General features: G+C 43.7%; 2 protein-coding genes across 3 annotated transcripts; both read left to right on the top strand.

Moving 5' to 3' along the window:
- The first annotated feature begins 721 nt into the window (after positions 1-721).
- zpcx (zona pellucida protein C) lies at positions 722-3351 on the top strand. The gene is made up of 9 exons (XM_030718232.1): positions 722-1156; positions 1232-1344; positions 1414-1490; positions 1565-1736; positions 1808-1913; positions 1991-2076; positions 2146-2219; positions 2304-3198; positions 3273-3351. The coding sequence occupies exons 1-9, from the start codon at positions 737-739 to the stop codon at positions 3292-3294; spliced, it is 1965 nt and encodes a 654-aa protein (XP_030574092.1). The 5' UTR covers positions 722-736; the 3' UTR covers positions 3295-3351.
- A 477-nt stretch (positions 3352-3828) lies between these two features.
- Positions 3829-13402, top strand: pabpc4 (poly(A) binding protein, cytoplasmic 4 (inducible form)). Of its 2 annotated transcripts, none has more exons than XM_030718235.1 (15): positions 3829-4399; positions 6715-6908; positions 8518-8633; positions 9555-9694; positions 10323-10417; positions 10492-10629; positions 10733-10828; positions 10925-11194; positions 11845-11935; positions 12014-12106; positions 12227-12330; positions 12437-12527; positions 12608-12738; positions 12827-12951; positions 13046-13402. In XM_030718235.1, exons 1-14 carry the CDS (start codon positions 4207-4209, stop codon positions 12926-12928), a joined length of 1854 nt encoding a protein of 617 aa, XP_030574095.1. In that variant the 5' UTR covers positions 3829-4206; the 3' UTR covers positions 12929-12951; positions 13046-13402. The 2 variants fall into 2 exon arrangements, with proteins under 2 accessions (XP_030574095.1, XP_030574093.1); XM_030718233.1 differs by having other exon boundaries at positions 3831-4399; positions 12227-12357.
- Positions 13403-13946: the final 544 nt, after the last annotated feature.

Genomic DNA, 13946 nt, shown 5'->3' on the forward strand with positions numbered 1-13946 from the left:
GAAACGAAAGGTGAAAAATAATAACGATGTGCTGACCTGAAACAGTGTGATTTTGTCTACACGTGACCTTGAAATTAACTGTAGAACTTGTTCTCACAGGTTTGTTCAGATTGTGGCTGAAGAACGAGCTGCATGACATCTGAACCCAAACCCTAATCTACAGCTTTTCATGTCCTCACTGATAGCCCCGCAGCTCTGTTTCATGCTCATTTCCAGTACCATATTTTTATTCTTGGACTCTACTAAAATAGTTTTGTATAATTTACAGTGCCAAATAACCCTGATTTATCTTATATGGGGCCTTGGTGCAGCCCTTCAGTGTTCCTCTGCCTGAATCAAGCTGTTTTAGCTCCATGTCCTTCCTTTACCCCAGCTTTCTTCTGACTGTATCCGCTCTCAGAAACAGCATTAAACAGCAGCTGGGTGGGCTTTCTGTGCTAATCCTCAACATTTTCCTCAAGTGAGTAATGCTTCCTTAGGAACAGTGGAGTCATTCCAAATACTAAACTCTGAACAGCCAAAAATACAAATTTTCCTTCATTTTACTCTGTATATTCTCAGTCAAAGCATCTTAAATGCTTCTCGTCCCACTGCACTGGTGTTGAGAATGAACACAGAATCATTTCCTGCCAGCTTCATTGGCTTGATTGGCAGCACCTGTCACCACTGCACCTTATTAATGACACGCTAGCAGCAGGAGCGGGATCTGAATTGTTGGTCTAGTTTGGGGCTCACGATGGGGACAGTGCAGCGCGCTCTTTGCATGCTTCTTGGCTGTTTTATTGTTGTCCAGTCTGTTGTAACATATCCTGATGCCAGATTTTCCCAGGATTTTGTGGGATTTTATGAGAACCTGGAGCCTTTTTCATTTGAAAGAAACCTTGATTTTACTCCGCGTGGCACCATCTTCAGCTCCTGGCGATCCTGGACGCCTGACTTTCACAGGCCTGCTGGATTCTCTCCCTTCCTAAATGTTCCCAGGGTACAGGTGTATTGCGATGCATCTGCACTAACTGTGCTGGTTGATAAGAGAATCGGTGGTCTCAAACTGACTGGGGAGGAGATGCAGCTGGGCAATGGTTGCATCAGCAATGGAGAGCTTGCAAACCGATTTGTCTTCACTTACGGTTTTGATGAATGTGGAACAACATCTGCGGTGAGCATTCAAAGTTCTCTGTTGCATTTCTGCATCTTTTTATGAAGCTTTAACCAAAACTGCTCCATCATACAGGTGGCGAATGGCTTGGAGGTGTTCACCAACACCCTCCACTTGAATCTAAGAAAAACTTCCCCCGCCTGGTGGAAAACTCCCTTAGCAGTCCATGTGTCCTGCTTTACAAAAAGGTGTGTTCTGTTACTTAAACGCATGCAGTTTGTCACAACCATACCTACAGCAGCTGCGTGTCTTTACAGGTTGAACGGTTTTCCAAACTTTAGCGTTGCTACACTTCCTGAAAATGCCGAGCACATTGACATCAAAGCCATGACTCGTGAGTAACGCCACAGCTCCAACATGTTCTGGCTGCAGCTTCGTCTGTAAGTGCAGGCGTTCTCCTTCCTGCAGCATCCTGGACGAGTGCCGCAGAGTCAAACGTCTACAACAGAGGCCAGACTGTCAGTCTTCAGGTTTCTGCCAAAATCAGGCCAAATCAACAGGTTTTCATCCAGTTCTGCTTTGTCTCGGTGTCCCCTGAGCCTCGGGCTAAACCAAGGCTTACAGTCATATTCAATAAAGGGTAAGTATTCAAGTATTTGTGTGTTTTATGTCTAACCTTCTAATCACCTGAGATATCTCTGCTTTCTGCAGGTGTGTAACCCCATTGGGGGCTTCGCCTACGATAGCGATGTTTGTGGCCTCCAACAGAGCAGATGTGGTTAATTTTGTTATGAACACATCTTATCTCATTTCTGAGGTAAGTTTCTATAAACTGATTTCACTGACGTGACTCTGAACCTTCTCTGAACCACCTTCTGAACTTGTCTCTTCAAGCTGTATATCCACTGTAGTGTGCTGATCTCAGACCGAGGCGTCACCTCTGGCTCCAAATCCTGCAACTACAATGTGATCCAGTCAAGGTATCTGTATTTACATGTGTACTTTTTAAATTTATAGTACATTTAATTAAAATAAAAACTTCCTTTCAGATGGGAAGAACTAAGTGGTGATTTAGAGGCATGTGAGTGCTGTAGCTCAAGATGTAAGGGGAAAACCCTTCCTGGTAAGTGCTCTGTGGTTTCCTGTCTAAAAGTGATGGAAACTAGAAATAAACTTTGACTGAACTGCTGCATGCGTGTCATTTCAGAGACCAAAACTATGGTCAGCACTGGTCCCTTTGTCATTGTGGATGAAGATGTTAAGAGACATCCTGTGCCTTCAGTCTCAGAACAACAAGAAACCCCTAACATTGTACCCAACTCCATGCAGTCTGCTGCTCTTGATCCTTCTGAAGCGATGGTTTCTGCTGCTCCTGTTCCAGGAAGCAAGCTTGCAGCTCCCCCACAGGGTGTCGTGGCTGTAAGTCAGAACCCGGCCACCAGGGTGACACTCTGGCTACCTGAACAGGTGCAGAGTGCAGAACATGGTGGGAACCTAGGTTCTCCATCTGAAGATGGTGTAATAAGTCAGTTAGAGCAAAACTCGAATGACATTCCTGAGCTGCATTCTTCAACCACAGATCAAGAACCTCATCCGAATCCAACCAATGAGATCAAAAGTCAGAGTTTCAGTGACGTTTCTGTGTCCGATATGAATTTGCTTACGATGGTTAACGGGTGGCCGATTCCTCCACAACCAGCAATTCCAAAGGAATTCAAAATAAAAAGCCGGTTTGGAAGATCTGGGAATTCTGGCAGCAAAGAGGAACAGGTTGACTTCTCGCTGCCGGCTGAGATTAACGCAGACTACCTTATGCTGGTTGAAGGGCCAAACCCAGAATCAGATGACACAGCTGCAGAGGAACCCCAAACTGAAAAATGGCTGCAGAACAATGAGATTAAGGACCCAAACAGAGATGAGCTGCCCCAGATGCTGACAGATGAAATTCCACCAGTGACTCGCTCAAAACTCACCTTTTCCAAAGCTGCTGATGGATCGCAGACGCTGAGTTATGAGGAAGAGGTGGTGAAGCAAAAAAGTCCTGTGGAAAGAGAACCGCTGAGACTCAAGGGACTGTGCTCAACTTTCTTGAACTTGTTGAGGTAAATGACTTGTTGGAAGTTCATTGGCATGTTTAATGCATATGAAGATAACTCTACTTTATTTCCCCCCCCAGGAGGATGAATAAAGCTGAATAACTGCAGCTGTAGAAGACTTTAAAATTGTGCTTTAACTGAATAAAAGTGCTGTGCAGCGATCTGGTCTCACTTTCTCTTTAAATGACGTTTGTCTAAGAAATAAGGTGCTCTTTCACAACCTGCTTCTCTAATGGTGTTCATCCGTACATCACTTTAAATAAAACAAAAAAAAAAATTTTATATATATATATATATATATATATATATATATATATATATATATATATATATATATATATATATATATATATATATATATATATATATATATATATATATAATCTCTCTTTTTACAAAGCCCATGTTAAAAAAAAAAAAAAAAAATTTTTATCCGCTTCAGTGACAGCCTTTCATTCCCACCCAGATGTCGCTGTCGGGAGCTGAGCTCTGTAGTTGGGACAGTACCATGTGCGCTCTCCCTTTTACGCCGCATGCTCAGTGTTTTTTCTATCCCAAGTTTGACCCTGGCCACTATTTCCTCCGCACCGTCACTCTCTATAAAGTGCCCATGCTTCCCCCCACGCAGTCTCTTTCCCCGGCCACAAAACAACCGTGAGTGTCCAACTCACTGTTCGTGAAAAACTTAAAATAAAAATATTATAAAAAAATATAAAATCAACAAAATCTTAAAAAGTGCAGCTCTAATTAAAGAAATAGAAACATTAAAAAAAAACAGCAAAATATTAATTATAAAAAAAATAAAAATAAACATCAGGCCTCCGGCTTAACTCGAAGTTGTCGTTTTTTAAAGGAAACCTTCAGACTCCGTGCTGCTTTTTCAGCTTTTTATCCCGATCAGCGGTCTGCACAGCGTGCCTTTAAGCGCAGTTTGGATCCGGATTACAGCCCAAACCAGCGTTTTTCTGCCGCTTTTTGAGCGAAGCTTTACGTTTGTCCTCTGAAAACAGCGATATGAACACAGCGACGGGGAGTTATCCGATGGCTTCTCTCTACGTTGGCGATCTGCACCCCGACATCACGGAGGCGATGCTGTATGAGAAATTCAGCCCAGCCGGACCGGTGCTCTCCATTCGGGTCTGCCGAGACATGATCACCCGGCGGTCCCTGGGATATGCTTATGTGAACTTCTCGCAGCCGGCTGACGGTAAGAAGGGATCGCTGTGCTGTTTGAGTATATTGCCTCCACAAAGCATGAAAATGTTGCCATATAGTACCAACATGTTTCCAGTCTGCCCTTTAAACTGTGTTCATAGCCTCAAACGAATGCAAATAAATGTGGTTTGTGTTAATTTTGCGGTCTGAAACGGTCATTGCAGTTCTTCAGACTGGATCAGTTTGACCTACATAAGCACGTCCCAGTTCTTGTATACAGTTGGTAATATAGCAGCCTGTGTCTCTGCTGTAATTAAAGCCCTCAGCACATGCACACTTTAAACAGTCTTCAAAAGTTGGCCAGCAAAAAGAAAGTTAAATAATTCCCATAAATTGCAGGTCTGTATCTGGGTATATGAAGCGCTGTCCTGCACCTTTATAAAACCCAAAATGACCCATTTCTGTTCCTATTTAAAGGGCCAATGAGTGGAGTGAAACTAACTCCCATTGCCCTCTGCTGGCATGTTCACTGAAAGCATGAAAGAGACAAGAACAGCTGAGCAACCCCACCCCCCCAGGCTGCTTGTTGCTTGTTTGGCCTGCTGGTTGTGTGTATATCTAATGCAGGTTTAAATGGCAAAAACTTGATCCTGCTTCAATTTGAATTTAATCCCAGCTTTAATGGTTGGATTATCTGTAAGATCCTGACTACTAAAGCTGTTAATCTGTCGTGATACACAAACATGAATGTATATGTAACTGTATCAGCAATGTTGTTAAGCACCTTTTTGTGATAAAATGTTTCCAGTTACAATTCAACAGTATGGAAGCGCTGAGCACAGGTAGCAGGTGTTGTGGTTCTCTTTGCAGGCCGTTTGACACCGTTTGTCCTATCAACAAAAACACCTGTCACAGCTTATCTGCGCTCGAGGCGGTTACCAAAAGCCAAAGTAAATGATAGGTTACAAGTGGATCGCTTCCAAGATATCATTCCGTTATAAACATGAGAAGAGCCACAAGTTAGAAGACACCATTTGTTAGTGGAGGTGTAGACACCGGGGGTGGGGGTGGGGTGTTAGTTGTTGGGTATTTAAATGGAGCTCAGAGCACGTGTGTGTGTGTGTGTGTGCGGGGGGGCAGTAGCTTTCTGCCTGAACAATCGTTACTAATGAAAAAGTCTACCAAAGGAGTTGTTAGTGAAGAGGAAACAAAGTGGTTTTCATGCTTCTTTGTGATCTCTGTTGGATTTAATAATGTCACAGATGGATGTGGAAACAGTCATAAAGCCGGGTGTCGCTCTCCTGAGCATTCTTGTTAAACTCGTCTCTTCCCCATCAATGGTAGAGAATGCTCTTCTCGGACTCCATGCCAGCACATACCTCTCAGGACCCCTCTCTAAATATAGCTTCCCCCTGAGCAGCCCAAAATGTGCCTGCTCTGTAATGCTTAAATGACAAATGGTGAACAATAGTGGGTAATTCAAGACTGTTACCGGCTCCATTTTCCATGCTAAGTGACACAGTAAGTATATGAATGTATTACAGAGGTCACTTTGGCCTTTTTTAAACAAGGTTTCCAACTGTGAACCTTCCTGAAGTCCCCATGTTTGCTGGTGACCACACACCTTCTCTCAGCACACAGGTTGTGAAGTACAATTGCAATCCAAACTGCTGATGCCAGCAGACGCAAGGCAGCTCCGTTTTGTTTACCAGACACTTTCAGCTGGAAAGCCTGGCGTGTGTGTGTGTGTGTGTGTGTGTGTGTGTGTGTGTGTGTGTGTGTGTGTGTGTGTGTGTGTGTGTCAGTTGCTGTAGAGTGACTGAACAATAGGATGTTTGGCATGTGTGCCCACGTGAGGGAAAAAAAATGTGTACATTTATTGAACTGGGGCAACGAAGCACAGAATAATCTGAGGAAATGCAGAATGAAGGTTAATGGGAACCTCTCTACCATCTGAGCCGATATTCTGATAGTGTTTAGATGAAGGCCTGCTGCACTGCTAAGTGGCATGTGGCCCAGCAGCATGTGGTTAATCAGAAAAGGGAGACATGTGCTCCGGGCTTGCGCGCTGCAGCTGCCCCCCATGCTTTTCCCAGCTGCTTGCAGACAGCTCATCAGCCTCGCTGTCTGCTGCAGCACCTTAACCCCTTTACACATGTTGGTGCCCTGTTTCAGTACGTTCTATTGTAGCTTTGTTTTTAGCTCTTTATTATAATAGTGCAGGTGTTTGTGCCTAAAAATGGCTGCATTATAATTTTTGCATGGTATAAGCAGATAACTGTGTACACAACTCGTGCATGATGCATATAGGTAACTAATATGTCATGTGAACAATGACCTTTGACCTCTCTGTCCTTCCTCTGGCAGCTGAGAGAGCCCTGGACACCATGAACTTTGACGTGGTGAAAGGGAAGCCAATCAGAATCATGTGGTCCCAAAGAGACCCCTCCCTCAGGAAGTCGGGTGTGGGCAATGTTTTTATCAAGAACCTCGACAAGTCCATCGACAACAAAGCCCTGTATGACACCTTCTCCGCCTTTGGCAACATCCTCTCCTGCAAGGTACAATTATCATAACACTGAATTTATGTTTTGTTTGAAACTGAACTCAAACCAGTTAAATTCCACCTTGTGCTTTATAATAATTGGGAGCCAAAGTTAATCAAAGCTTTTACAGGACAAAATGTGTTTCCTTTAAAAACAACACATCAGCTGCTGTTTACGTCACTCTCTGTAGAATCCACCCAGCACGCATGTTTTGGGAGTTGCAGATGTACAAAAAGAATAAGAAGATCCCCACACCTGCTTCTTAATGAACTGGAGGCTCCACTAAGCCTTAATATAAGATATAAACTGTTAATCATGCAAAGCTACTGTAAAAAACAGCACAATGGACCCTTTAAAGCAATGCTTAAACAGTTTGGGGAAATACATTTATTCACTCTCTTGCTGACACTCTTCGCTAAATGTAAAATGCTACAGCTTGTAGCTCGTTGCATCTGCAACTTGTATCTAAAAAAAAGAAATTTAAATAAAAACTGTGAAAGGAAATCTCTGTAAAACCACAAAACATGACTTCTACTCTGGACAGATCCAGAGAAGTCGCCTCACCACACAGTGTTGAGTTTACTTCATGAGATCTTCACGCAGCAGACATTCTTCCTGGGAAAGTGCATTTATTGAGCTTGCTTTAAAATCATCTACGCACTCTACACCCACGACTGTACCCCCACCCACTCCAGCAACACAATCATCAAGTTCGCGGATGACACAACCGTGGTGGGACTCATATCTGGTGGAGACGAGACCGCCTACAGGGATGAAGTCCAGGGACTGGCTGAGTGGTGTGCAGAGAACAATCTCTCCCTGAACTCCTCCAAAACAAAAGAACTGGTCATAGACTTTCGGAGGAAATGCACAGACCCTGCACCACTCTTCATAAATGGTGACTGTGTGGAAAGAGTCCCTTTCTTCAGATTTCTGGGTACGCACATCTCTGAAAATCTCTCCTGGACCACCAACACCACAGCTGTGGTCAAGAAGGCACAGCAGAGACTCTATCTCCTGAGAATTCTGAGGAAGAACAACCTTCAGGAGAAGCTGCTGGTGTCCTACTACCGCTGTGCCATTGAGAGCGTGCTGACCTGCTGCATCTCAACATGGTACAGCAGCTGCACAGTGGCAGAAAAGAGAGCACTACAGAGAGTGATCAACACGGCCCAGAAAATCACTGGCTGTCCACTGCCCAGTCTGGGGGACCTGTTCAGCTCCCGCTGCCTCAGCAGGGCAGCCAACATGCTGAAAGCCTCTTTCCAGCCTGGTTATCATCTTTTCCAACAGCTGCCCTCTGGAAAACGCTTCAGGTCCATCACATTCAGGACAAACAGACTGAAAAACAGCTTTTACCCCAGTGCTGTGCGGGAATTGAATACTGCAAACACACGCACATGAATTTTTATTTTCTTTTATTTATTTATTTAAGTATTTATTTATTTAAGCTTCTTAGGCCCTGTGCAATAATCTGCAGTTTATTGAATGTTCTTAGAGTTATTGAATGTTTTTATTGGGTTTAGGCACCTTAAGGATTGCTGCTCAATTTTGTTGCACTCTAGTACAATGACAATAAAAGCTATCGATCTATCATGCCTGCGCGTGTCTTCCTGTCCTCTAGGTGGTGTGTGACGAAAACGGCTCCAAAGGGTACGCCTTTGTCCATTTTGAGACCCAGGACGCGGCCGATCGCGCCATCGAGAAGATGAACGGCATGCTTCTGAATGACCGCAAGGTGTGAGTGTCCGATCACCTTTGAGCCGAGACTGTGGACGTTTCATGTTTGAAGGCTTTGCCTGAACTTCAAACTGATTCTGATATTATATGAAAGTTTTCATGATATTGGAAGTCACAGCTTATTTGAAATTGTGTTCTACTCTGTGTCTACTGTATAAATTTGACTTGTCTGTTCTAAGTTTGTGTTGCGTGAGCTGACCTCTTTTGTCTTTTTTCAGTTGGTGAGTTTGTGTGTGAATAATATGACTAATCCACTCATCTCTTACTACTGCCAGTCTGAAGATAACCTCTAAACTAAGAGACCACAGACTAAAACCTCTTACTTTTCCTTCCTACCAGTTGCATTTTCTGTTACCTCAGTTCACTTGCTGGTCACCCATCTTAGAGTGTTTGTGTGTGTGTGTATGACCATGCTTGTGTGTTTTAGTGATGGATCGAATGCAGGAATGCAATACTGGATGGCGGAAGGGGAGAGGTCATCACGCCAAGGTATATAAGATCATTTGGTCCTCCTCAGCTTTCCTTTGTACTGTTCCTCCATCCCTCTCCATCTACCTCCACATCAAGTTTTGGACCAAGAATTAAGATGGTTGCCACTGTGTTGTCTAGCATGCCAGCGTATCTGCCTGCCTCTGGTGATATTAACCGCAGTTGAATGTATTGTATCCGTTGTTTACCCCAGGAATGATGAGTCCCGTGATGAAGCGTAGCTGTGAATTTGTCTTGTGGATGTTGTCCCTGTTTTTGTGTTTGCGGGGTCAGGTTTTTGCTGCTCAGTCTTAACGTGGAGCCCCGGACAGCCAGTGTTTTTTAGACTGGAAAATGGAAGTCAGATGGAGCCTGGTTTGTTTGTTTCTTTTTCCTGTTTGGTCGAGACTGTTTTACAAGAGTGTGTCTGTGCTGCTCTCCCTCCATCTTCAGGTTTGTGGGGCGTTTCAAATCTCGTAAGGAACGGGAGGCTGAGCTCGGTGCCAAAGCCAAAGAGTTTACCAACGTCTACATCAAGAACTTTGGGGATGATATGGATGACGATCGGCTGAAGGAGATTTTTGACAAATACGGTAAATTTAAATTTGTTTGTTACCCCAGCACTCCTGCTACTTTTAGACTGCTCCATTAAAATTTCTGTTCTGGCCACCTTCATGTGTAATTTCCCCGTGGACCTGTGACTTTCAACAACAGCAAAAATAAACTTCTGTCCTCATCAACTTGCATGACGAGGATCATTACTGGTGACGAGAGCTGAGTCTCCGGCTGATAATCATTCTTGAGTCCGAGCCTGAAGGTGGTGCAACCGGGAGCGTGCTCGTTCTGTCCTGAGTTCTCTTCTAAGATTTTGCCGTATCTGGGAGAGATCACTGCGACAAAAAGACCTGAACTGTGGCTCAGTGTGTCAAGGCTTTGCTCACTGCTCTGCACCCTACTCGCCAGGCCTGGCTCTCTGTCACTTTGACCTCTTCCCCAAAAGGAAAGCCAAGTTGAAGGTCACTGTTTTGACACCGTAAAGAAGCCCATGTGGTCAGAACCAAACTTCCAGGGAGAGAGACAGTCATAGCATGTGCACTGAAAGGAGTTTGTGTGTTTCACCTTTAATGGATGGAGTTGTAAAACATTGTGGTTACACCTTCTCTGTGCTTCATCAGTATCCTCGTGTATTCAAGCTCTTTCATTTTTTTTTGGCCCGTGCAGGTAAAACACTCAGTGTGAAGGTGATGACAGACCCCAGCGGCAAATCCAGAGGGTTTGGATTTGTTAGTTATGAAAAACACGAGGACGCCAACAAGGTACTTTGGGCTTTTGGAAATGTGTCAGGTGTAAGTTTATCTGTTTTCTCTGATGAATATGGCTTCGTTGAAAGGCTGTAGAGGAAATGAATGGCACTGAGCTCAATGGAAAGACTGTGTTCGTGGGCCGAGCTCAGAAGAAAATGGAGAGGCAGGCGGAGCTGAAGAGGAAGTTTGAGCAGCTGAAACAAGAACGGATCAGTCGTTATCAGGTCTGCAGAAACTGGGTCCTCTGTCATATTAGTCCAAGTAATTCTATATTTTAATGTTATTAAATAAGCTGCTGTTTGTGAATAAATCTTACCTTTATTTCAGGGAGTTAATCTTTACATCAAGAACTTGGATGACACGATAGATGATGAGAAACTGCGTAAGGAGTTCTCTCCATTTGGCTCAATTACAAGTGCTAAGGTAAAAGGAATCAGGCTGATGGCTCAATACACTATGAATAAATAAGAGACATCAACACTCGAATGTTTTAAGTTACCTAAGCTGTCTGTATTTTAGGTGATGCTAGAGGAGGGCCGCTCCAAGGGCTTTGGCTTCGTCTGCTTCTCCTCCCCTGAAGAGGCTACCAAGGCTGTGACTGAAATGAATGGACGTATTGTTGGCTCTAAACCTCTCTACGTGGCTCTTGCTCAGCGCAAAGAGGAACGCAAAGCCCACCTCACCAACCAGTACATGCAGCGTATAGCTGGCATGAGGGCGATGCCGGCTAATGCCATCATTAATCAGTTCCAGCCCACTAGTGGCTACTTCATGCCAGCTGTGCCGCAGGTGTGAGAATCACATTCAGGCTTGATGTGCATTTTAAAAAGGCTCGAATGAATATTTTATATCAAACACAGATTGCATCACTATATTTAATATGAAAGTGGTACTACTCTCCCATGTGCATACATGGAAAGACAGAAGCAGGGAGAGCAGCAGCAACACCTCAGAACAGAGCAGGCATTAATGGCATGGAGGTGGGTTGCAAAGTGTGTTGCAGAGCCAATACTTATAAATAGCTAATTTACAAGGATTGGCTTCATGGCCTGTCTGAACTGGGCTTAACAAAGACTGTCAGAGGAACAACCCGGTGACTGCAATGGAGCATTTAGCATTTAGCATTTAGCAATTAGCCGGTAGAGACCAATAACAGAGCTAAAAGGAGAGAGACTATGGAGCAAATATTAACACTTTAAAAGTATTTCATGGTTAAAAAAAATTAAGCAATGTTTTGCTAATAACATTTTCATTCATTAGCTTTAAAGGGCTAATAAGTCAGTATTGTGCTGTCAGGATTGTTTCGATTGGCTCCAGATGCAGTTTTTCAGAATTTTAGTAAAGACAGAAAAAAGATTACATGAAGTAAAATTTGTTCCATCAGAAGTTTCAATATGAATTTATTTAGATGATACATTTTACTTTCTCCTGCCCTCTAGGCCCAGAATAGGACTACCTACTATGCACCCAATCAGCTGGCACAAATGCGACCAAATCCCCGGTGGCAGCAACAAGGTGGACGAGGTCAAGGTGAGCACGATGATGGTGCACGTGTCTGTGATACTGAAAAGGTTTTTTTCACTCACATTGTCCTTTCATCACTCCCAGGTGGTTTCCAAGCAATGCCCAGCTCGCTGCGTCAACCAGGCCCCCGTGCCAACCTGAGACACATGAGTCCCAGTGGCACACAAGGCCCACGAGGTGCAGACACACAAACAGTTAACATCATCAGTTCATTGACTTTGGCTGTAGAATTTATTGATTTAAAGATGTTTTCATGTTAATAAAACATTAAATTCTGCCTCATTTTCTCTCTTCCAGCCACCGGTCAGTCCATGGCTCCTCGTCCTTCAGTCGGAGTCCCTGGCCCCCGGGCCATGCCTCCTTACAAATATGCCACCGGTGTCCGTAACCCCAACCCCCAGGTGGTGCAGCCTATTGCCTTACAGCAGGTATCACATCATCTTCTCCCATATTGAGCATCCAGATTTTGACACATTTTTCTCATTATGTCTTAACTGTCACTTCCAGACTCAGCCAGCGGTGCATGTTCAGGGCCAGGAGCCTCTCACAGCCTCCATGCTGGCTGCTGCACCCCCTCAGGAGCAGAAACAGATGCTGGGTGAGACTCACATTTATCAACTAATGCTGTTCAGTTTGATTTGGCTAATTTATACTCACTCACTCTTTTTCCCCAAACAGGGGAGCGTCTGTTCCCACTGATTCAGGCCATGCATGCCAACCTGGCAGGAAAAATCACCGGCATGTTGCTGGAGATCGACAACTCTGAATTACTACACATGCTGGAGTCCCACGAATCTCTGCGTTCAAAGGTACTTCACTACCTCAGGGATGCTGAAAAGTCTGTTATGGATACTCTAAACGGTGTCACTCTTCATGTGTGTCGTCATGTTTGCACAGGTAGAGGAAGCTGTGGCAGTTCTACAGGCTCATCAGGCGAAGAAAGACGCTACCCAGAAAGTGGGTGGCATTGCTCCTACTGCTGCTGCCGCCACATCCTGAAGACTCTGTGCTATTGTAACTTGGTATGGAAATACATATTTAGGCGAGCTATCCAATCAGGTTGATATACAGAATAAAGGGTTTGTGGCAGTAATCAAATACATTTTGTTGTTTCAGGGCAGAGAAAATGAGCAGAGATGGGAAGAGACACACAAAGCCCAGAGTCTTCTGAACAATCACACAAAAACAAAAATGAAGAAAAAAAATGGAAAATCTAACTTTACATACTTTAAAAAAAGAAAATATTACTAATGCATAATTTTGTAGTTCTGTAATACTTTTAAGCTGCATACCAAATGCAGCGAGGCAAAGGAATCTTGAACGAAGGCCCTTTATTTTGTGGCAAAGGAGAGAAACCTTTTTCTTGTTCTTTGTCTTTGCTTGAAAGCTTTATGTTTGATGTGAAATGACTCCTCCATCCTAACATGTTATCAACGGGTGTGTGGTAATTTCAATAAAGGGATGATATATCAAGATAACTCGTCTTTTCTTATTTTAATTGTTGCGGGTAACCTTTTTTTAATCTGGTTGAAGGATAAACGGTTCAGTACAAATATTTGGACGACGTAACAGGATGAACTGTGAAGTGTTCAGAGCCACACACGCTGCTCACATTCAGACAGATGCTGCAAATACTCTGAAGCCTCTGAATTAAAGCTCCAAGTCTGCACTTCAATCACGTGTTGACTGTTTGATTTAAAATCCAAATACTTAAGTGTAATTGTGTGTCTCACAAACACTTGGCCATCCAGTAGTATGCCAGCGAAAACCAAAACATCATAACGTCTGCATAACTAATAAAAACATACTTGTAAGTTGTGTTTGGGTAACGGGGGATTATTTAAAGTGTTTCCTTGTTGCACTGAATCCAAAAAACACTGGAAAAATTTCCCTATATTCAAAAGTATCCAAAGAGGATGCTGTGAAAGTGCCTTTGCATAGAAACATCGTGGTAAAGATCATTGTGATGCTTTGATTTTACTTCTGAAAATGCGTGATTCAAGTATTGGGTTGTGGT

This window comes from Archocentrus centrarchus, chromosome 22, assembly GCF_007364275.1.
Source record: "Archocentrus centrarchus isolate MPI-CPG fArcCen1 chromosome 22, fArcCen1, whole genome shotgun sequence".
NCBI lineage: Eukaryota > Metazoa > Chordata > Actinopteri > Cichliformes > Cichlidae > Archocentrus > Archocentrus centrarchus.